Below are 23104 nucleotides of genomic sequence, written 5' to 3' on the forward strand. Positions count from 1 at the left end.
GGGAGGAAACCAGGTCTTACTTTCCTGTCCCAGAAACCAGACTGACAGAAATGCCGCCACCCCCCCCCCCCCTTTCTGGTCTGTTTCTATGTTTCCATTACCTCTCTGAATGTGACTTAATAAATTGAAGGTGTTTAGAGGTTATATGGCTCAGATCCTTGAGCCCACTGCATGAGTAGTCATTTTAGAAACCTTGTTTTAGGAAGAAAGAATTTTAAAGGATCTAACTTTAAACTTTCTGAGGAATGTTTTAAAATGAGCCAAAGGTCTTAGTATGTCTCTGCTGAAAATAGGCTAGAGAAAATTTACAAGAATTTTATCTCATTATGTAAAAAGAAATCATTGATTCGAATAACACTAATACTTCAGGGATATTCTAAGCTTTCCATTTAACTAAATATCTCTTCTAAGGAGCCATGATCTGTTAAGATTTTTGCCTAGAATAGGAACCATACTGTAGAAACTATCATAGAGCTAGGTAGCAGGGTGTTGGGTAGATAGGAAAAGTGGGAAAGGATAGTAGAAAGAAGTTTCATGAGAAAGGAAATAAGATTCAAAAGAAAGGGTAAGTCTCTCCTAATTTTTCTGGCCCTTTATAAGAGAAGGAAGGAGATTCTTTAGTCTTGGAAATAGTATGGGAGAATTAAAAATCTAAATTTCTTAAAATGAAGACGACTGTGGGCAGAGGAGAGAGTGTTTTGGTGTCTGATGGTGTAGTATACTAATATAGCAAGATATGTTACCTCATCACCTTTGATGAATCTTGCCTTTTTTGTTTGGAATAAATATTGGGTTTTTATTTTTTATGTCTACAAATTGAATTCTGTGGTGACAGAATATGTTTTGTGTACTTGGATAAAGTCAGTTTATTCCATTTAACAAGCCCTGGACAATATTATTTTACTAATCAAGTAATTATCTCTAGACAATTGAAGTTGTGCTGCTTGAGGCCTTTTTATTTGCTTGGTGATGCTATGTAACTTCAGTAGGTTTGGAGCCATGATTATTGTATATGTCCTGGAATGCCATTTTATTTATTTATTTTTAAATATTTTTTTAATTGATTTTAGAGAGAGAGGAAAAGAAAGAGAGAGAGATAGACAGATCAATGAGAGAGAACATCAGTTGGCTGACTCTGCATGCTTCCCACCTGGGATCGGGCCTACAACCTGTGCATGTATCCTGACTGGGAATTGAACTGGTGACCTCTTGGTGCATGGGGTCGACACTCAACCAGTGAGCCACCCTAGCCGAACTGGAATGCCATTTTAAATCAGAATAACAGATTAAAGAACTCTTTCCACATGTATTAGAGAAATAAGCATCCATAAGGAAAGAATTGTTTATTACTAGTATTGTTGCCTAAATCATTCTTAAAGATTATTTTGTTCTCTTAAAAGTACTTAGGTATTAATGCTAACTATAGGGGGGATTGATGATAAATGTTTGTAGAAAGTTTAAAAATCATACATTTTTATACATATACCTAATTTAATTTTATAAGCCTTTAGGGGGTAAGTTACTCTGTGATAGTGAGTTATATTTACACTTTACTTTTCTGGAACTCATCCAAGACTAAGAATAAAAAGAAGTGCTCCTCACTGCCCTGATCCCTTATGGATGCACTTTTCTTATGAGAGAATTCCTGGATAATAATAAACTAATTTTCTGATGTCTAGTTCATAAGTCTTTTGCAGATTAGAAGCAGAAAATCAGAAGTGAGGAATGGAGCTACAGTGAGAATATTGAAACTGACAGGAAAACTGTTAAAAACCACATAGGAACTGAAAATACCCAGCAGTCTAGAACTCTACCCACCCAGATACATCTCGAGTCATCAAACAAATGCACTGCCATAGTTAGCATTCATAATGATGATTCTGAGGCATCAAAATAATGTTAAATGTTACCATCCTGTTACTTTTTAGTACTTCTATTAGTAACACAGTCTACAGGTGTATATTGGTTTTCTATTTACAGAGCACTTTAACTTAGACTTTTTAATCTTCACAGTAACCTGGTTAAGTTAGGTGAGGCAGATACTCTTATTCTCTTTCTAAAGATAAAGATACAGATATGGCGAGGTCACTGAAACAGCCCACTGCAGAGTCAAGAGTGAAATCTTTCTAAACCAAGTGTCTTTTTGTTACACCAAATTATTTCTGCAGCAGCGAGTAATACAAATATTGAAAGCTTTATTTTCTGGGGAACATCTGAGGTCTTGTTCCATGGCTTATGTTATCAGTTTGGCTCAGATAAACTCTTTTTAAAAAACGTTATTCTCTACCCTTTATTCTTTAAAGCATACTTTTATTAAAATGTGTAATATTTTTACAATGCTTTTTATCCAAAGTTGGTCAAAATATGTAAAATGTTTCAGAGATTTTCCTGTATTTTGACTTTTCTATTCAGTGACCAAGTTTCTATCATTTTACCTCTGAAACATTATTCTGAGTCTATTATTTTTTGTTGTTTTCACTGACACTTGACTGCATTCCTGCATCATTGTATTACTGTCTGGTGAGTATTCTTTCGTCACTGCATTCATTCTTTCCAAATATCCTTTGATTGACTTCATTCCAACACTGCTGCCTGATTAATCTTTCTTGAGGACTACTTTTATTACACCACTTGGCTTTTTAATCTTTGTTGTGGCTTCTTATGGCCTAAAGTATCAAGTGAATATTCTTAATTTTGACATTCAAGCCCTCCATTACTGGTATCATGTAACATATTTGACTTCACTTTTTTGTTTGGTTTAAAAAAATTTTTAAACTTTGTATATATTTTTATTGTTGACAGTCTTACAGATGTCCTCCATTTCCCCCCCTCTTGCCCCTTCCACCCAACCCTGCCCCACCCCAGACCTTCCCATACTATTGTCTGTGTCCATGGGTCATGTATGTGTACACATGTGATCTTTGGCTAATCTTTTCCCATCCTCTCCACCCCCACCCCACTGAGGTCTGTCATTCTGTTCCATGCATCCATGCATCTGGACCTATTTTGTTTATTAGATTCCACATATAAGTGAGATCGTGTGATATTTGTCTTTCTCTAACTAACTTATTTCACTTTTATGACTTTCTTGCGTGCTCCCTGCGTCCTAGGTAGGAAAGACTCATTGGTTATTCCTAATCATTATAGTTTATTTCTATTTCTTTATCATTATTCCTTTCACTAGTTTTCTTCCTCAAGGCTTCTTTAAAATGTTTTATATGACAATTTTTTAAAAGAGTATTTGGCTCTTAGAATTCTTCAAGCATTCATACATGTACCAACTGCCCTAACTCGTTTATCTCTTGGTTCTTTGGGTATCTGGGTTGTTCTTGCAACAGTTCTGGGTCTTGAATAAGAAAGTTGCTTACATCAGTCTTGGATCAATGCTTGATACCTTTGTGACTTACATTAAAATCATGGAATGCAGGAGCATTTCAATGGCATTTTAGAAAAGTAAGCCAATTTACAGTGGCTTTACACTTATGTAGGGGTGAGAAAGTGAAGGCTGTGAAGAAAAGAAGATATTGTCTCACCAAAGGGGAATCTGTATTTGCAGCTATGTGTATTGATTTACGGCTGGAAGAGAATTTTGAGCAGACATATATGTTGAAACAAATATGCCAGCAAATGCTTAAGATCTGCTTTCTATTTTATACTACCTTTCCTGATGTTCAGTTTTTCTTCTCTGAAAATGAAACAAGTCCTAAAGAAATTCTGATAAATTTATCTGTTAAACTTGCATGCTTTGGAGTATTGAGATAGGAGATAGCGCTTTTTCAATCCCTTTGTTCTCTATTCTGGGTTTAGCAAGGTTCATTTGTATATATATGTATATAGATATAGATATAGATATAGATAGATATATAGATATATATATACAGTCGTCCCTCACCACTTGGTGCTTTGACTTTCACAGCTTCACTCTATTATGGTTTTTTCAAATATATTCATTAAAAAGTTGATTTGAGACAGTGAAAATGATACAGCGCGTGCTCAGTTGTCTGAGTCAATTGTACACCCCTGTATTACAAATTAAAATTAAAATGACTGTACCTATGGACTGTAGGCCTATGTATTCAAGCACCCCAGGAATCCTTCAATGCCAGGTGCAACTCCTAGAGTCTGGAACAGATTAACTGCGATAAATGAGGGACGACTGTATTTGTTCTTTTAGTGTTTGCCATGGACTAAATTGTATCATATGTTGAAGCCCTAATGACCCAATGTGACTATATCTGGAATAGGGTTTTAAAGAGTAATTAAGGTTAAATTAGGTTATAAGGGGAGGGCCCTAACCCAATAGGACTATGGCCTCATAAGAAAAGAGATCTCCCTCTTCCTTTTCTTCCCCCTCCTGCCACATCCCATGTGAGGACACAGCTAGAAGGTCAGGAAGAGAGCTCTCACCAGAAACCAAAGCCTGTGAGACCTTGATGTTGGACTTTCCAGTCTCTAGAACTGTGAGAAAATAAATTTACGTTGCTTAAGCCACCCAGTTTATGGTATTCTGAGCAGATTTTTGACAGTATTTAACATGTACTTAGTTCTTTGGTATTTTTATTCTAAGTATAAGGTGAAAAGACCTTTTAATGCATCCGTAGAAGAACTGTGTTTCTAAACAATAGTGTGTTTTATATTAATGCACTTTGAATAATAATTTAAAAAATATTATTTTGTATTATTTTTTGGATGAAATTTGCTTTTAGGGATTTCTCTGCCTATTGTCTGAGATCTTTTTAATATCGGCTTTGTATCCATTTATAGTAAAACAAATAGTTGTACTGTCCAAGTTTGATTTTGGTAGTGTTTCAGTTTCTTTGGCTTGCTGTGAATTTGGAACCTCAGCATCCCCCCTTTGTTGGTTTATAATGTGTGACACAGATTCAAACAGATTTGGATTAGGGCTTCTACAATGGCCCTCATGGCTAAGGGATTTATTTGTTTTGATGCACGCATGTAAATAAGCTAGCCAAACAAATTCAAAAAAAATTTTTTTGTTTTACATTCTGTTTAAATAATTAAAATTTTTTCAGTGACAGTTTTGCACTAGGTAAATAGTACGAAATCTGTTTAGCATCATTTAAAATTACTTTGGAAAGTTTCAACAGTTTGTGAATGAAGAAATAGACTTTCAATAAATCAATCTTATAATAATTATTGTTCAGGAGAGTTCATTATATCATTTATCCTTTTACATTACTGATTTTCTTTAAAGGGCTGTTTGGATGTAATCTTTTCAGCTAAATCCGTTTGCATGCCATAGCTTGTAATTGTTTTAGATTTGAAGAATACAATGAATTACTTTATTATTTATCAGTAATACATATATCTTAGTGATCTTAACATAATATGGCCTTCACTTATGAATAGCTAAATGATTCAGATGGTAATATTCTCACTTCTGTTAGAGACTTAAACAATAATGTTTCTTTTTTATTTTAATAGTTTTGTCCAATAGTTTACATTTCTAAGCTCTGTAATTTTTCAGATGTAGAATGATTACATAGTCATGTAACGATTAGAAGTTAACTGAATATCTGAAATGGATCCCCCTATAGGTAAGATGGTAAGGATTGTCACTTTCTCCTAATTTTATTATCTTGGTTACTACAGAAATCCCAGGCTGTTGAGCATCTTGTTTTCCTAAATCCTCAGACTTGTGAAAAGCAGAATCAAATGGAGAAAAAGTTTTTCCTGTCAAAACAGCCTTAAGCCGTCCTTGAATTTCTAAATAAATGTAACCTATAAAAATTCAAGTATTTAAACATATTACTTATGTTCCAGTTGGTCAGTTTTTCAAGTAGTTATTATATATGACGTGTATGCTTTATTTTGGGGCCATCCCTATCAGAATTATTTCCACATAGAAGCTTATAAACACTGGAAAAGTGGCAGGAGGCAAAGGAGAAAATAAAGAAAGATGTGAAACCAACAGAAAAGAAGGTTAAAAATGGTAATTGCCCTAGTGAGAAATTTGCACTAGAAAAAGTCTGACAATAGAGAACAGAGCCTATAATATGGTGACAAAAGAGAATAGTGCCCTGGCTGGTTTGGCTCAGCGGTTAGAGCGTAAGCCTGCGGTGCAGAGAAAGAGAATAGTTATTAGCTGGGTGCAGGGAAAAGTTGCCAAATATCCACTTCTGTTTCACATTAATAATCCCAAGGCATCAGTTTGGGCTAATGGCACAAGGACTAGCTAAGCAGTCTAGAAGCAAAGGGAGAGGAGGTTTTAGTATGATGGTAAGTGTAATGATTTAACACTATCCCAGCACTGACAAGTATTTTCTTCATATAGCATTACATAGTGATTTGGGATGACAGAGAGGTGCTTTATGTTGCTATGACACCTTTTATCCTTATTAAATCAAAATACCAATTATATGAAAAGTTCTTTCTGTAAACTTTTAGTTGATTAGAAATTAGATGTCTCAAATATGACATCTCAATGTGTGATATAAGAATACTATAGTATTTTGTAAAGAGCACTAGAATTATAAAACTTGAAATCTTGATTTAGTTTTGCATTTTAACTACCTACCTTGGATAAACTAACCTCTGCAAGTCTTAGTCTCATAATATATAACATGTTAATATCTGAACTATTTACCATATAAGGTAGTCATATGAGCCTAAATATGCAAATTTTTCTAAACTATGAAGTTTTATAAAAATTTAAGGTCTATAAAACATTTTCTTCCCTGAAAAAAATTAAAAATTATAACATACAAAATAGATGTATGTGTGTGTGTATGTATATATATATTTTTTAAATATTATATATATATATATATTTTTTTTTCTTTAATCCGCACCCAAAGATAGTTTTCCGTTTATCTTCAGATAGAGTGGGAGAGGGGGTGGGAGGGAGAGAGAGAAACATTGACATGAGAGAGACACATCAATCAGTTGCCTCCAGGGCCTAGGACTGAACTGCAACCAAGGTACATGTCCTTGACTGGAATAGAACCTGTGATTCTTTGGTTTGCAGGCCGACGCTCCAGCTGCTGAGCCAAACCAGCCAGGGTGATGTGAAGATATATTTAATAAGCCTCTCAAATATGATTTTTTATTTCAGATGCTATTTTTTATTTGAAGTTTTTTTTCCCCCTTTGGAGTGCTCATTCAGATTTCTGTTGCCCAAAGAGTAACTAGTTTTTGAAGAGACATTATCATTTTTGAAGCAAAATGTTTTTTGATTTATGAGGGAGCATCCTTTAAAAAATGTTTTAAGCAATTTAAGAAAGCTTATTGCTAAAGAAGTCAGGTAGGAATTACTAAGGAATCTCACCATTCATTATATGTTGCTCTTGACAAGACGTAGAACAGATCTCAAGGAAAATAATGCAGAAACAAAGCTGAAAAGGCAAGAATTAGATGGAACCTACTTAAGGGTGTTTTATGAATCTGTGTCAGGATTAAGCTTTCTTGTTTATAACAAGAAATGCCAAAGTAACAGTAATAAAAGCAAGATATATGTTTATTCCTTTTTAGTGTAAAATACATTGAGTTTTGGCATGAGGCAGGTATGATGACTCCATAGACTTTAGAGAGCCACACATTTTTTTGTCTCAGCATTCCAGGCTTCTGCCATCATGTGCATATTCTAGTCAGCAAGAAGGAGTCTGTTGATTTTGAAAAATTTGTTCTCAATTTAGTTTTAATTTTGAGTTTCAGTCGTTGGATTTAGAAACATAGTTGAATTTTTATATTGATTTTACCTTTGAATTTTTATATTGAAATTTATCTTTGATAAATTTTTCTCTCATTAATTTTAATGGTTGTTTTACAGATTCCTTAGGACTTTACATGCAGACAACTGTGTTATCTGCAAATGAAAACAATTGTACTTCTTTCTTTCTGATCTTTAAGTCTTTTATTTCTTTTTCTTGTCTTACTGCAATATCTCCAATATCTTACGTTATGTATTACGTAAAAGATGAGAAAGAACACACTTGTCCTATTCCATGTTTTAGGGGAAATGTGTATTTCATCCTTAAGACTAAATTGGAAAAATGTCCTCGGATGAGGATTAAAAAGATTGATGTTAGCTACAGATTTTTTTTTTTAAAAAAATTATTGATTGATTATAGAGGGATGGGGGGAGAGAGAGAGAGAGAGAGAGAAGCATCAGTTTATTTATGCATTCATTGGTTGCTTCTTGTATATGCCAGACCAGAGATCAAACCCATAATCTTGGCATATCTGGACAACTCTCTAACCAACTGGTAACCTGGCCAGGGCTTCAGCTATAGGTTTTTGATAGGTATCTTTAATCACACTGAGGAATTTGTTTTATTTCAATTTGCTAAGAGGTTTTTTTTAATAGTTGTGAATGGGCTTTGATTATTGAGGGCACTTGACATTCTATTATATATTTATTTATTTACTGTCTGTTTCCCTCATGGGACATTATTTTTGTCTTATGTACTGTGGTGCACTGAGCATCTTATACAGTGCCTAATTCTCTGTATTTACTCAAAAATACCTGTTACATAGATGAATGGTTAAACCTGTGTTGCTTGATCAGAGAAAATCTGACTCTGGAAAGAAAGCTTGCATTTTACTGTTAGAGCTGTGCATCATCACACTGTACCACCACCTGGTGTTAGTATATCTAAATTGCAGGAAAAGCTGCTTGGGAGATGAATAAGCATGGGAAAACCAAAACTGCAAATGACTGGACTGATGTGACTGTGATAACTTCAAAGTAAACATATACTCATTATATATAACAAGACTGTGTCTGAGGTTTAGCAAATATTTTTCACATTTAGTAAGTGCTGAAGTGCTTTCTGTTTTCCTGGATGCTAGAAAAGGATGAAGGATCAGTTTAATTATACATGCTGAGGAAACAGAATAAATTGTGAAAGTTGACACAAATAGAGTGAGAGCAAAGGTATTTCTATATTTGCATTCCTGCTCCATCAGCATTTCTTTGCTGTTAGGTGCTAGCTAAAATTGAATTTTAAACAAGGATTTTTCAGCTTCTTAATATCTTGTACTAAATATTTAATATGTTGCCAGAAAGTCCATCTTGTAGCCAACAAGAAAATTTTAGATTTTTCTTAAAAAATTCAATTTCTTTAATTGCACAGAATTCATGGAGACATAACTGTAGAACCGGGTAAGATTTATTTGTTATATCAGGTATTATCTTAGATGGAAACCATCTATCCTTTATACTGGTATGACCACCACTGTGAATTTTTACTTTTTGGCCTCCCTTTTTAAAAATATGAGCCATCTGCCCTGGCCTGGTGGCTCAGTTGGTTGGAGCATCTTCCTGTACACCAAAAGGTTGCTGGTTTGAATCTCAGTCAGGGCACATACCTAGGTGTTAGGTAAGATCACTGGTGGGGGTCGGGGCATGTTCGGAGGCAACCAAATGATGTTTCTCTTTCACATCTCTCTCTTGCACTCTCTCTCGCTCTCTCCCTTGCTTTCTCTCTCTAAAATCAATAAACACATATCCTCAGATGAGGATAAAAAAAAGAACCATCTGCTACATATATGTTAATAAAAGTTTTTAAAAATGCAATTCAAGTATTAAAAATGTCTTATTGATGTTAAATGGTCAATCTTGTAAATGGTCAGTCTTGTAAAATGTTGATATTTTTACAAAAAGGTTAGCCCTTCTTACAGTCAAAATACCCTAGGGTGATAGTATTGGGAGTACTATTTTAGTAATAAAGATTATAGCGTGGATAAGTTCCCTACAAGGCCCCAAGATGGTAATACCCCTAGATTTTGTCTTTAAAGAAAACTGCTGAGAGGCAATAATTTTTTTTGTATGTGTCCCATTTTCATTAATGCATGGTAATTGATGGAGTTGCAGTGACTTGTAGCAGTAATGAGTTCTAAACATAATAATGCACTCTTTTCTAATAAGTGAGCACTGCTGGGGTTTAAAAGCATACTAAATCAGTTGCTTTAGTATGAATTTATTAGTTTTTTTTCAGCATTAGCTTTAATAGTAGTTATTTACATAAGCGTACATCCCATTAACCGCCATCAGGGCTGGAAAACATGCTGAACTGTTCATATTTTCATATAATTATTGAACATAATGGTTTCATTTGCATTTCTAAACAGTGATGTTTCTGTCAGCCTTGGAAATAGTGTCTTTACGCAGTCCCTATTTCACATCCACTTATTTGACATCGTTAAATTTTATGCTAATGTGCTTCCCTGGAATATCATCAGTAGGACAGATGCTTGTGCTTTAATATACAAATCAGGGATGCTTTTCCATCCCCCAAACGGCAAAGAAAATTTTTAAAAATCTGCACTTTTAGATATAAAGTCTGTCTCCATATAAATAGGTTTATGAAATAAAACTTTCAGGGTTAAATGTTATAATCTGGTTTTCCCTTCAAAATACTTCATTATGAATAGCTACCTGACTAGGGTTAGTTTTGTTGTATTGAATGAGGAGATGAGCTTAGTAAAGATCTTGTTGCTTATGAATATTTAGAATTCTGCTTCTGAAATGTTGATCTTGAGATGCAAGTTTTTCCGGGCCTTTGAATGTATCAGGCCACAGTGTTAGATCTAAAAGTAGTCTCTGTATTTTTGTTCCTTCAGTTTCTTAACTTGGATTGTAATACTTCACAGTGGGAGATGTTATGTTAATGCTCTTGGGCATTTAAGCTCTTGTATACATTTAGAAGATGTTCAGTGTAAAAGATGAGTCAGCTGGTGGGGGAGGGGTGCAAGATTGGAGGCGAACACATGTCAATGAGATAGCAGAATTAATATGGAAAGACAGACAGATTTTATGGCAAACTCCTTGCCTCTTTCTATCTGCTTTTGTTTCTCTAACATTTATGGATGCTTTTGTGAATGCTGTCAATCGGATGGCTGGAAAATTTTAAACAGGAGCAAAGTAAAGAATTGTTTTGAGAGTTGATTCAGGTATTTTTAGCGCCCACTAGGAAGACACTGGCTCTTCTGGGCCCTTCTTTTCTTGTGTTCTGACAGCTCAGGACAGCACTTTACTGTTTACTCTTAGGGACCTGCCGTGCCAGAGCTGACTCTGCAAAGTTCAAAACGCCAGGTTGGCAGTCTGGCAAGATAGGGTAAAGGAGTAGCTTTAAGAGAAGTTCTTGCCCCAAATTACTTGCTAAAAATATATTAGAACTGATATAGCATAAAACTGATACAGCATAAAGGGATTATTTGGATAGAAATGTTATTTGGCTTATGACGTCAGGAGGCAACTGAAATTTTTGCAGGGACTTCTGTTCTTTGGGGAATTGACAGGAAAGAGATTATAAGGGTTGTGAAGAAACTATGATAACATTGGAGTTTCATAGCTATTCATTTTTAACCCAACTCTTTAATGAATTTTCTGTATGATCTTTTACATAATCTGAGATTTGTACTTCTCACAATGGTGGTATCTTCTGAACTATCATATTGAAAACATTCATTGTGTCTTGCTATCTAAGGAGAATGTAGCCTTCATTGTTGCCACATAGACATATATGAAAAAAATATTAAAGTTCTGAAAATATAGCCTCATTTATAAGCAAGGCAATATTTTCATCTGTTTATAAAGCTATGCGTGATTACATTCTTCATTGACAACATGTTTTCTGTTTTTTTGGTGGGGTGCAGTTTGCCACAGAACAGGAGAAACAATCCCTCTCACCAAAAAGCACCATTTACCTTTTTCCTCCCCGTACACATTTCTTTCTTTTCTGGAAAGAGGTTTAACATTGAAATGAAAATTCATCTGCCTATTCAATTTTAACATGCCATGATATTTAATCTTACAACTTGCCCCTGACTGTCTCTGTTGCTATAGAACTTTACTATCTTCAAGGCAGCAAAAGTGACGTGTTTTAAGTGCTATGTGGCTAGCTTCCAAGCCATGACTGCAGAGGATAAAATAAACCTAAATTGTGTTTTAGGACAGTTTCTTGATAGGTTTCTTGTAAATTTTAAAAATCTAGAGAAAGTCAGGTATTGTTAAAAAAGTGCCAACCATTTAGGAGGACATTACTTGTTTGGTTATACTTATTTTCTTTGTTGTGGTGGGGGGGAACACAGTTACCACCTCCCTTTTAGAGATGATGTAAGTACTTAGAAATAAACCTGGAGCATTGTGAGAGATGCCAGAGCACCACCCATTCTGCAAAGCTGCAGGGACTTTTAGGCACAATGGCATTGTACCTGTTTAAGGAACCTTCAGTTTAGGGTATTTGATATTTTACTGCATTTTCCCCCATTGTTAAGCCAGGACAATAATTACTCATAGAATTCTCTACCTGTGGTGATATTTACAAATATGTCTATTAATCTTTCCTCAACTCTATGATTAGTGTTAGTATTTGAAGACAAAGTAGGAGTCTAGGGAATACTTAATTATTAATGCCTTACTTAATTCAACAATTTAACCTACTTTTTCCTGATTTTAAAAACAGTATGTGCACATTATGGGATATTTTCAAATACTACAGAATATTGCCTCATTCCTGAAATCATTAGTGTATGGCATATTCGTGTTTTCTCAATTCATCATGTAATCATCTAAATGGATGCAAGTAGGTCTAATTTGACATCACAGTGAAAGTTGGAATTTTTTAGATCTCTTGCCTTTAATTTTGTATCAATTAATTATATTTTATTTAAGGTAAAATATTAAGCATCTCTTTTAAACACAACAGAAAAGTCAGCCAAAATATGTTTATTGGCGTATATTTATAGTAATATTTGTGTAATGGTATTTGCAAACGTTCTCTGCTCAGTTTTGTGGTTATGCTTACATCCTTCCACTGAGGGGGAGGAAGGACTGAAAACAAAGAGAAATCAATGTGATTTTAGGGAAAATGTTGGGAAAACAAAATTTCTATGGAGCTCATTTAGTGCTGCTTAGAACACCTGTGCTTTGCTAAGCCAGGCAGTTAGATAGCTCTGTGATATGTGTAAATAACTGACCTCTCTAAACTTCAGGTTCCTTCTCTGAAAAAATGAGGATAATAATAGTATTTATTTCAAAGAGTTGCTTTGAAGATTAAATGAAATAATGCATATTAAATGCTTTGTGCTGTGACTAACCACATTCGATTCACTCAAAAAACTTTTATTTATTTATTTATTTATTTAGTCAGTCATTGACTTTTGAGAAGCAAAGATAAAGTGACCCTACCTTCCTTTATTCATTTCTTCTCGTTTCTAGTCCCTTGCTACTTCAAGTGCACCCCTTGTATTTGTGACGTCAGAATCACCAGCAACACCTGGGAGCCTATTAGAAATTCAGAATCTTAGGCCTCATGCTAGACTTAATTTTTCAGAACCTGGATTTTCACAATATCCCTGTATATTAAAGCACTTTTTGTGCTAATTTCTTGCAATGGGAATGTTTTGTATAAGAGATATGAGCAGTGGAGAAATATAAGCTTTCGCTATCTTCTAAATTCTTTCCAATTTATACCTTTGAATCATGTTGGGAAGTGTATGTGAGAGTTGCATATTCTACTAACTTGTATTCTGCTCTTGGTAGGTGGCTTATTCTACAAGTGTCAGATGTGCAGTGCAAAGCTCCTATGTGCATATTGACTTATTATCTACTTGTTCTCTCTACGGAGAAGGAGGAATTGAAATTTCTGAGTATAATTGTGCATCTATCCATTTCTCCATGCAATTCTATCCATTTTTGCTTCATGTATTTTGAAGATCTGTTTTTAGGTGTATAAACATTTGGCATTGTTATATCTTCCTGATGCATTGATTCCTTTACCATTATGCAATGACCTTTTTTATTCTTTGCTCTAAAATCTACAATGCCTCGTGTCTATTGAGCTGTTCTAATTATCTTTGATTAGTGTTACATGTTATATCTTTTTGCTTTCTTTAACTTTTGACCTAATTGTGTCTTGATATTTAAAGCACATTTCTTATAGCTAGCAGGTAGGTGAGATGTACCTTTTATTCCTAATCCAGTCTAATATCTATACCTTTTAATGGGATATTTACACCCTTTATATTTTATGTGATTCTTTTTTTTTTTTATCCTCACCCGAGGACATTTTTCCATTTTTTGTTCAGATAGAGCGGGAGGGAGAGAGAGGAAGAGAGAGAGAGAGAAACATCGATGTGAAGGGACACATCGAGTGGCTGCCACCTGCACGACCAACCAGGGCCGGGGACAAACTGCAACCGAGGCACATGCCCTTAGCGGGAACTGAACCCGGGTCTCTCTTTACCGCAGGCCGACGCTCCAACCGCTGAGCCAAACCGGCCAGGGCTATATTTTATGTGATTCTTGATACAGTTAGGTTTGAGTTTATTATTTTGCAGTTTATTTTATTTGATCTTTGTTCCTTCTTCTCCCCTCCCCCCTTTTTTGTATTCTTTTGGATTAATGGAATATTAAAAAAAAATTTTGTTGGCTTACTAGCTGTCATTTTTTTCTTTTTTGGTATTTACTGGTTGTTGTAAGATAAATATAGAAATAGATAGAGATATAGATATACTTTTAACTAATAACAGTCAACCTTCCAATGATGGATCATATCATTTAGCTATATTATAGTAGTGTGGTACCATTTCTCACTTCTCATCTCACCTTGTGCAGTTAATTGTCAAGATACACTTTAATTTTATACCCATACTTACTATTTTTATTAAACAATCAATTATCTTTAAGGAGATTTAAATAATAACACAAATACCTTACATATTTACCCATGTGGTTACCACTTCCAGTGCTCTTATGTAGTCCATATTTTTGTTATCACTTCCTTCTACCCAACAGACTTCCATTAACAGCTGTTGAGGGTATGACTTCTTTGTTTTTGAATTTACAATAAAAGTTTTTTATTTAGCTCTAATTTTTGAAGATTTATTTATTTTTTAGTACCTTAAAAATGTTGCTCCATAATCATTACACTGTTATTTCTCCCAGCGAGCAATGGTTGCCCTTTGTCTTACTGACCACTTTTCTTTTCACCCAGCTGATTTGCTGGCTCCCATATCGGCAAACTATTGGCTAATATCTCATCATTGCTGGTAAGTACTCATCTGTGTTTTTGCAGGGCCTAATACTTCATTATGTTTTATCACATAATAGTACCCCATTACATGGACATATCACAATTTCTTAATCTATTCATTTATTAAAATGTATTTTGGTTCTTCTGGTTTTTGGTTAGTCTGAAAAAAGCTACTATAAATATGTACATGCAAGTTTTTGTATGGACATAAATTTTCAATTAAGTAGAGACCTAGAGTAATGATTACTGGATTGTATGGTAAAACTGTTTAAATTTGTAAAATACTGCCAAATTCTCTTCCAGTGTAGCTGCACCATTTTACATTCCCCCAGCAATGCATGCTGCATTCTCAGATGTTATTTTCTATTTTTAGGACTTTAGCCATTCTACAGGTGTGTAGTGATAGCTCACTGTTATTTTTAATTTGCCTTTCTCTAATGATATTTGATTTTATTATGTTTTCATATGCTGTTTGCCACCTGCCTGTGTTCTTAGGTGATGTGTTTATGCATGTCTTTTGTCCATTTTTTAAAATTGGATTGTTTGTTTTTCTATTGGATGAATTTTAAGAAGTTTAGTCATATTCTAGATATAAGTTTTTTATGTTTTGTGATTTACAGATTATTTTTAAGAACTCATCATCAAACCCAAGGTTGTACATATCTTCTATGTTTTCTTTGAAAAGTTTTATCACATTGTGTAAAGGTAGATCTATAAACTATTTTGTGTTTACTTTTGTAAGATGTAAAATCTTTGTCTTGGTTCAATTTTGTTATATTTCGTGTATGGATATCAACTTGTTTCAGCATCATTTGTTGAGAAGGCTGTCTGTTTACTAGTGAATTACCTTTGCCCTTTTATCAAAAAGAAGTTGTGTCAGCCTGTTTCTAGGCTCTCTTTCTGTTCTATTTATATCTATTCTTTCATCAACTACACTGTCTTGAAAACTATAGCTTTATAGTAAGTATTGAAATCCTGTAACAGGAGTCTCTACCTTCTTCCTTTTCAGAATTATTTTGACTATTCTAGTTTCTTTTTTCTGTGTCAATTTAGAATAGCTTGTTGATCTCTACAAAAAAGTTCACTAGGATTTTGATTAGAATTGTGTTAAATGAATATATCAGATTGGAGAAAATCTGCATCTTAATAGTATTGAATCTTCCAGTTCATGAACATGGCACATCTTTCAATTCATTTAGATCTTAAAACATTTTTTTTCTATGTGTATTTTATAGTTTTCTGCTGTCTTGCGCATATTTGGTTAGATTTTACCTAAGTAATTTTTTTTTGGTACTAATTAGTGTTAACTTTTTAAATTTATCAAATTTTAATTTTTCATTGCTAGTATGTGGGAATGGAGTTGACTTTAGTAGCTGATCTTGTGTTCTGTGACTATGAAACTTACCTGTTTTATGAGGTTCTTTTGTAGATTTTTTGGAATTTTTTACATAGACAATCATGTTGTCTGAAAGTAAGGACAGTTTTATTTCTTTCCAATCTATATGCTTTTAAATAAAAAGAAATGCTTTTTCTTGCCTTATTGAACTAACTAGAACTCCTAATATGATGTTGAATAAAAGTAGTGCTAGAGGATGTTATTGCCTTGTTTCAGATCTTAGTGGGAAAGCATTTAGTCTCTCCCATTAATTATGATGTTAACTATAGGTTTATATAGATACCCTTTATTATGTTAAAGAACTTTCTTTCTGTTCCTGGTTTGCTGATAGTTTTTATCACAGATGGATGTTGACTTTTGTGAGATACTTTCTCTGTCTCAATTGATATGATCATATAGTATCGCTTATTTATTCTACTAATATGGTCAGTTATAGCAGTTGATTTTTTTGTTTGTTAATCTTCACCTGAGGATATTTTTCCATTGATTTTTAGAGTGGAAGGGAGAGGGGCGGGAGGAGAAAAAGAGAAACTCAATGTGATAGAGACCCATCAATCGATTGCCTCCAGCATGTGCAGGGCTGGGTATCAAACTTGTAACCCTTTTGTGTGGGGGGCCAATGCTCTAACCACTTAGCCACATGGGCCAAAGCACAAAAGTTGATTTTTTAATGTTGAACCAGCTTTGCATGTTTGGGCTGAACCCCACTTAGTGGGATGTGTTATACTTTTATATGTTTCTGGATTTTATTAGTTAATATTTTGTTAAGGATTTTTGCTTAATAATGAGAGATATTGGTCTGTAGTTTTCTTTTCTGTAATGTCTTTTTCTGGTTTTATATCAGGGTAATACTGGCCTTAAAGAAGGAATTGGGAAGCATTTCTCCTCCTAAATTTCCTATAAGAATATATAGAATGGGTTTTAATTTTTTCCCTTAAATTTGTGTAAGAATTCACTAGTGAAGCCATCTGAGCCTGAAGTGGCTTCATTTGTTTGTTTTGTTTTTCCTATTTTATGGGAAGATTTTTAACTACAAATTAAATGAAGTTTTAATCAATATAGCGTCAATAAGGTTATGTATTTCTTGCATAAGCTATGGTAGCTTTTGTCTTTCAAGGAGTTTGTCCATCTTATCTGTGTTTTCAAATTTATATGCATAAAGTTGGAGTAATGCAGCAATTTGGGAATTAATGAAGTCAGTTTCTTAAATTATGTTAATTTTAACTTATTTGGAATAAAAGCTAATTTTTTTTCTTCCCCTTGAACACACTTAAAAAGAAGTATAAAACAGTTATTTCCCCTTAATGGAGGAACTGCTCTGTTTGTCGTTTTTTTGAGCTTGAGCTTAATAGTTACTTGATGGAGACAGTTGTTATTAAGACACTAAAGTAATTTGTTTTTATTTATTTTATTAACTTACAGTTTGACAGTCTGGAACCCATAAAGACTTTTTATAGCTAATTCTATTATATTTTTGCAAACTAACTTGCAAGAGACTGTCAGGTGTGAATATATTGACATGGGATTGCACAACAAAATTTGCAGCTGTGTGAATCAAGTCTTTATATTAATTATTGATTAAAAATAAGTGTTATCAATTTTTTTATAATAATGTATTACATATAAATTGAGTAGCGCCCACTTTTTATAATATATAACATTTTGAAATGAACTGTTCTGTTAGTGCGGGTTCACAAAAGAATTCCTATTTCCACAGCCAAATTGAAGTAGGCTTTATTTTCCATCTAGGCTTACTTAGTAAGGGCACGTGCCCACAACTCGTGCATGTGCCCTGACCGGGAATGAAACCGGCAACCGTTAGGTGCACAGAAATACACACAACCAACTGAGTCACACTGGCCAGGGCTATATTTGTTTTTTACACAATGGAAATGACTTCTCTGCCCATCTGTATTTCTAATCTAAATTAAAAGGTATATTTCTTATTTCCAATGGCATTTATGCATGGATTTGCATTATCTTTAAAATATTTTTATAAGTTATTTAAGGTACATGTAATTATTTAACTTCATTTTAGAGGTCTTGAGTTTAAAATGTCATTTTCACAATGTTTCAATTTAACTTTCTTTTTGCTTTATCTGGTAGTACAATCAATAGAATACATTATCATTGATAGACACATTTTTATATCATGTTTGAAATCTGTTTTAATTTATCTAATCTTTATCTAATGTTATTTTCCAAAATTTTATGAGATAATATAAAAATATTGCCAAATATTACAAAGCTTCCCAATTGGTCTTTTCAAGTCAGTTTTCTTTATCTTATTTTATTTTGCTGCTGCATTTTTGTTTTGTTTTTGTAGTACTGGTTATCATTCTAGGAAATTTGTAGAGTTTTTGTTCTTTTGAAGGTTTTTTTTTTGTTTTGTTTTTTTTATTGTTTTACCAACAACGAAATGCAATTTTAGCACTTAATACGTTTTCAGCATCCAATACATTTTCAACCCTTAATCTTATTTTGAAATAAGTCTTTTTTAGTAGTGGGTGTTCACTGCAGTGATTTTGGGGAGAGTTTGACAATTTATAAAGAGTACAATAAGGTTGTATCTCATTAATTATTTTATTGTTTTTGGAAATATACAGACTTTAAGAACAGTTTCTTAGTTTTGTATGCACTGAATTGGGAAGCAATTTATTTGTCATTTTTATTATCATAAACACTATGTGTGACTCTTAGTCTTTTTTCCTTCTGATCTGATAATAGCTAATATATTTAATTATGGCTGTGATGTGACTTTGAGAAATAAAAGAAAGGAAGGTTCTTTTGATAGCCATATGTCAAGATTATCTGTAGTGATAAGAATAAATAATGGGCCCTGGCCGGTTTGGCTCAGTGGTTGGAGCATTGGCCTGCGGACCAGAGAGTCCCGGGTTCAGTTCCCGCTAGGGGCACGTACCCCCCCCCCCAAAAAAAAAAGAAGAAATAATGGCTGGTTGAAGAGAATAGTGACTCTTCACTATATTCATGTTAACAGCTTTGAAAACTGAAATTCACAGAGGTTATATAACTTGCCTAATGTCAGTCAGTTAGTAAGTATTCCAGCTGGGTTTGGATCCATCACTTGTTCCTGAAGCACTAGCTCTTTCCAGTTACCCAGAGATACTTTTATTGGTCTACAGGTCGATGCTCCAACCACTGAGCAAAACCGGCTAGGGCCAGAGACACTTTTATACTAAAGAAGCAATTGGTTTTCAGCTGACAATTTTAAAAGATTACATATTTTATGTATTGTATTGAAATAGGGTGGTCTGATTGATTATAAATATATGTATGTAGATTTTGTTTTTAATGCCTCATAAAATAATGGTTAAGTGTAGTTTCCTTTGATTTCTAATATTACTACAAAGATTAATGTTTAAGTAGCATTCTTTGCTATTTGATTTTTATCTTTGACAGCTATAGATTTTTATCTTTCCATTATATACAAATATTCAGTACTTTTAAGAGCATAAAAGTCAGTTTTGTATAGTTTCAAATACTTTATTGGCTTATTTTTATTTATGTTCAGCCTAGCAATTTGTATTTGCTTTAGTTGACTCCATGTTATATAGCCATCTTATCCCCAAACAAGTCTTCTCTTTAGTCAACAATTTCCTTTCCTTTTATTTATTCATGTTGGTGTCTGTTTTTCATGCTACAGCAGATTTTATCCTTTACCAAGCTAAGTCTCTCCACTGCTAGCTGAGGAAATTAATCTTCCCTAACTGACACTATTGGGAGATGTTCTTGCCCTTATTTTAAAATTGTTTATTAATTACTCATAAATACTTATAGTACATTGTGTGTACTTGTAGATATTTTTTTTCTTAGAAGAGATCTGCACTGTGTTTTTAAATGCATATTCATTATTTTACTGGTTTCTCAATAAATTTTCACATATATATTTAACTTACCAAAAGTGTAGTTAGCATCTTTATTCTTCAACACATTAATTCTATTAACTGCTCTGCAGTTTACATGTTGTCATTGTTATCATTTAAGTTATAGGGATTTTTAAACCTTTTTTTGAATTATAGATTTCAAAAAAAAACACCCACAAATTATTTCTTGCATCTCAGACGTTCTGTCTTGCATCACTTACCTATTGTTTCAAGTACAATCTTTAGCATTTCTCTTTGTGAGCATTTCCTGGTGTTCATCTACATTTCTGTCTAGAAATGTTCTTATTTTATCTTCATTCTTAAAATTCTAAGTTGACAGTTACATTTGTCAGCTCATTGAAGATATCATTTCACTGTCTTCTGGTTTCCATTTTTGTTTTCAGAGAGTCATCTTTTTTCATAATTCTCAGTCCTCTTTTTATTATCTGGATTGTTCTGTGGTTTCATCGTAATGACTGTAAGTATAAATCTCTTTCTGTTTACTCTGCTCAGGATTCATTTGTTATTTGAATCTCTGTTGATTTGTGTTTCATTGTTAGTAAAAATTTTTTTTTTTTTTTTTAATCCTCACCCGAGGACATTTTTCCATTTTTTGTACAGATAGAGTGGAGGGAAGAGAGAGAGAGAGAGAGAAACATCGATGTAAAAGGGACGCATCGAGTGGCTGCCACCCGCACGACCAACCAGGGCCGGGGACAAACTGCAACCGAGGTACGTGCCCTTAGCGGGAACCGAACCCGGGTCTCTCCAGACCACAGGCCAATGCTCTAACCACTGAGCCAAACTGGCCAGGGCAGTAAAAATTTTTTAGTTATTATTTCCTTATATTGCTGTTGCTCATTTCTTTCAGTCTTTGCCTTCAGGAAACTCTAGATATATTTTAAATCACTTTATTCTATTCTTCCCATCCTTTCAACTCTCTTCATACCATCTTCTCATTTCTCTATGCAGTGTTCTGGCTAACTTTTTCAGATCTCTCTTAAGATCTATTTCTCTTTTTATTTCTATCTAAGCTGCTGCATTAAATATATCCCTTAAAATTTTAGTCATAGTTTTATAGCTAAAAATTTTGAGTCTCAAATCTGCTTAGGCATTCTTTATTGTTTTCTGTCCTCTGTTCACTTCTTCAACTTTTTTTTCCCCTTCATTAAGCATATTAAATATAGTTATTTTATGGGACAGATGATTCCAAAATAGAAAGCTTTTGTAAGTCTGTATCTGCTGTCTTTTTTTATTTTTTTTCTTAATTTAATTTTTTCCCTAAGTATCAGAATAAAACACATACTTATTATAGCTATTCTTTAAAATTTTCTGTTTTTGTAAAATATACATTACATAAATTTATCACTGTAACTATTTTAAGTATACAGTTTAGTAGCATTAAGTTCATCACCACAAAACCAGTATTATATGAAATGTTGAAGGGTCTTCTTGAGGAAGAAGAAGAAGGTAAAAAATATGAACAATAAAATGGCAATAAATACATATCTACCATCAATGGAATCTATAAATCAAATGAACAAGCAGAACAGAAACAGATTCATAGATACAGAGAACTTTCTGATGGTTGCCAGATGGGAGGGAGATTGGGGGGATGGATGAAAAAGGGGAAGGTATTAAGAAATACAAATTCATTGTTCAACTGATAAACCTCATAGTGTGGGGGGTGCTGGAAGAGATAAACCAAAGAAATTATATGCATAAGCAATGGAACACACAGTAGTATGGGGAAGGCAGGAGGGGAGTGGGAGCAGGGAGGAGGGGATCAATGGGGGATAAAGGGGGGGACATTTGTAATACTTTCAACAATAAAGATAATAATAAAAAGGAAGGCAGTGCTGACACATGCTACAATATGGATGAATCTTGAGGACATTGTGCCAGGTGAACTAAGCCAGTCACAAATGACAAATACTGTATATTCTAGTTATATGAAGTTCCTAAAGTAGTCAGACTCGTAGAGACAGAAAGTACAACAGTGGTTGCCAGGGGCTAGGGGCAGGCTGGGATGGGGAATTCGCGTTTAATGGGCGAAGAGTTTCGGATTTGGGAAGATGAGGAAGTGTGGGAATGGATGGTGGTGATGGTTGTAGAAGAATGTGAATGCTGTCTGTTTTGGTTGACTCACTCCTAGTGTTTTGTTGCTGTGTAGTTACTGAATTTTTTGCTGTGTATTACTTGTTTTATAGTTTTATCTTTGGGGAGTCTTTGAGGTTTATGGTAAAGGTAGGTTTTTCTCAAAGTTACTTAGATTTTTTTTCCTGGTCTCTTTTTTTAAATTAAAAATATATAGCTTTACAGTATTTAAATATATAGCTTTATAGAAACATTGTTTTTTTTCCCCCCAGGTCTCATGTTTACTGTCATGTGGTGATCTCTCTAATCTGGATTATCATCTTCTACCACCTGGGTAGTATAAATTTTAGATGAAAATATATAGGAAGGCAGGCTCGTGGTGACAAATTCTTTGGGTGATTTGCCCTGGCCGGTTTGGCTCAGCGGTTAGAGCGTCAGCCTGTGGTCCGGAGAGACCCGGGTTCGGTTCCTGCTAAGGGCACGTACCTCGGTTGCAGTTTGTCCCCGGCCCTGGTCGGTCGTGCGGGTGGCAGCCACTCGATGTGTCCCTTTCACATCGATGTTTCTCTCTCTCTCTCTCTTCCTCTCTCTCCCTCCCACTCTATCTGTACAAAAAATGGAAAAATGTCCTCAGGTGAGGATGAAAAAAAAAAAAAAATTCTTTGGGTGATTTGTGTAGTCGCGTGAGTTTTTTATTTTTCTACCATAGTATGAATGTAATACAAATG

At 34.0% G+C, this 23104-nt stretch overlaps 1 protein-coding gene across 14 annotated transcripts in view; it reads left to right on the plus strand.

The window, feature by feature from the left end:
* Positions 1-23104, plus strand: part of KIAA1328 (KIAA1328 ortholog) — a 255175-nt gene that overhangs the window by 38721 nt on the left and 193350 nt on the right. For 4 of the 14 annotated variants that reach the window (XM_036244848.1, XM_036244861.1, XM_036244851.1 and 1 more), the window contains 3 exons: positions 2486-2520; positions 13908-13914; positions 14961-15015. The exons of 1 other annotated variant lie outside the window; for it this stretch is intronic. In XM_036244848.1, the coding sequence (XP_036100741.1) occupies positions 2486-2520; positions 13908-13914; positions 14961-15015 (97 nt within the window). Of the gene's footprint in view, positions 1-2485; positions 2521-12426; positions 12549-13907; positions 13915-14960; positions 15016-15613; positions 15705-20716; positions 20758-22648; positions 22711-23104 lie in introns of those variants that run through there. 9 more of the 14 variants (XM_036244852.1, XM_036244860.1, XM_036244864.1 and 6 more) reach the window with 7 other exon arrangements.

Source organism: Molossus molossus, unplaced genomic scaffold (assembly GCF_014108415.1).
Source record: "Molossus molossus isolate mMolMol1 unplaced genomic scaffold, mMolMol1.p scaffold_m16_p_6, whole genome shotgun sequence".
NCBI classification, from domain to species: domain Eukaryota; kingdom Metazoa; phylum Chordata; class Mammalia; order Chiroptera; family Molossidae; genus Molossus; species Molossus molossus.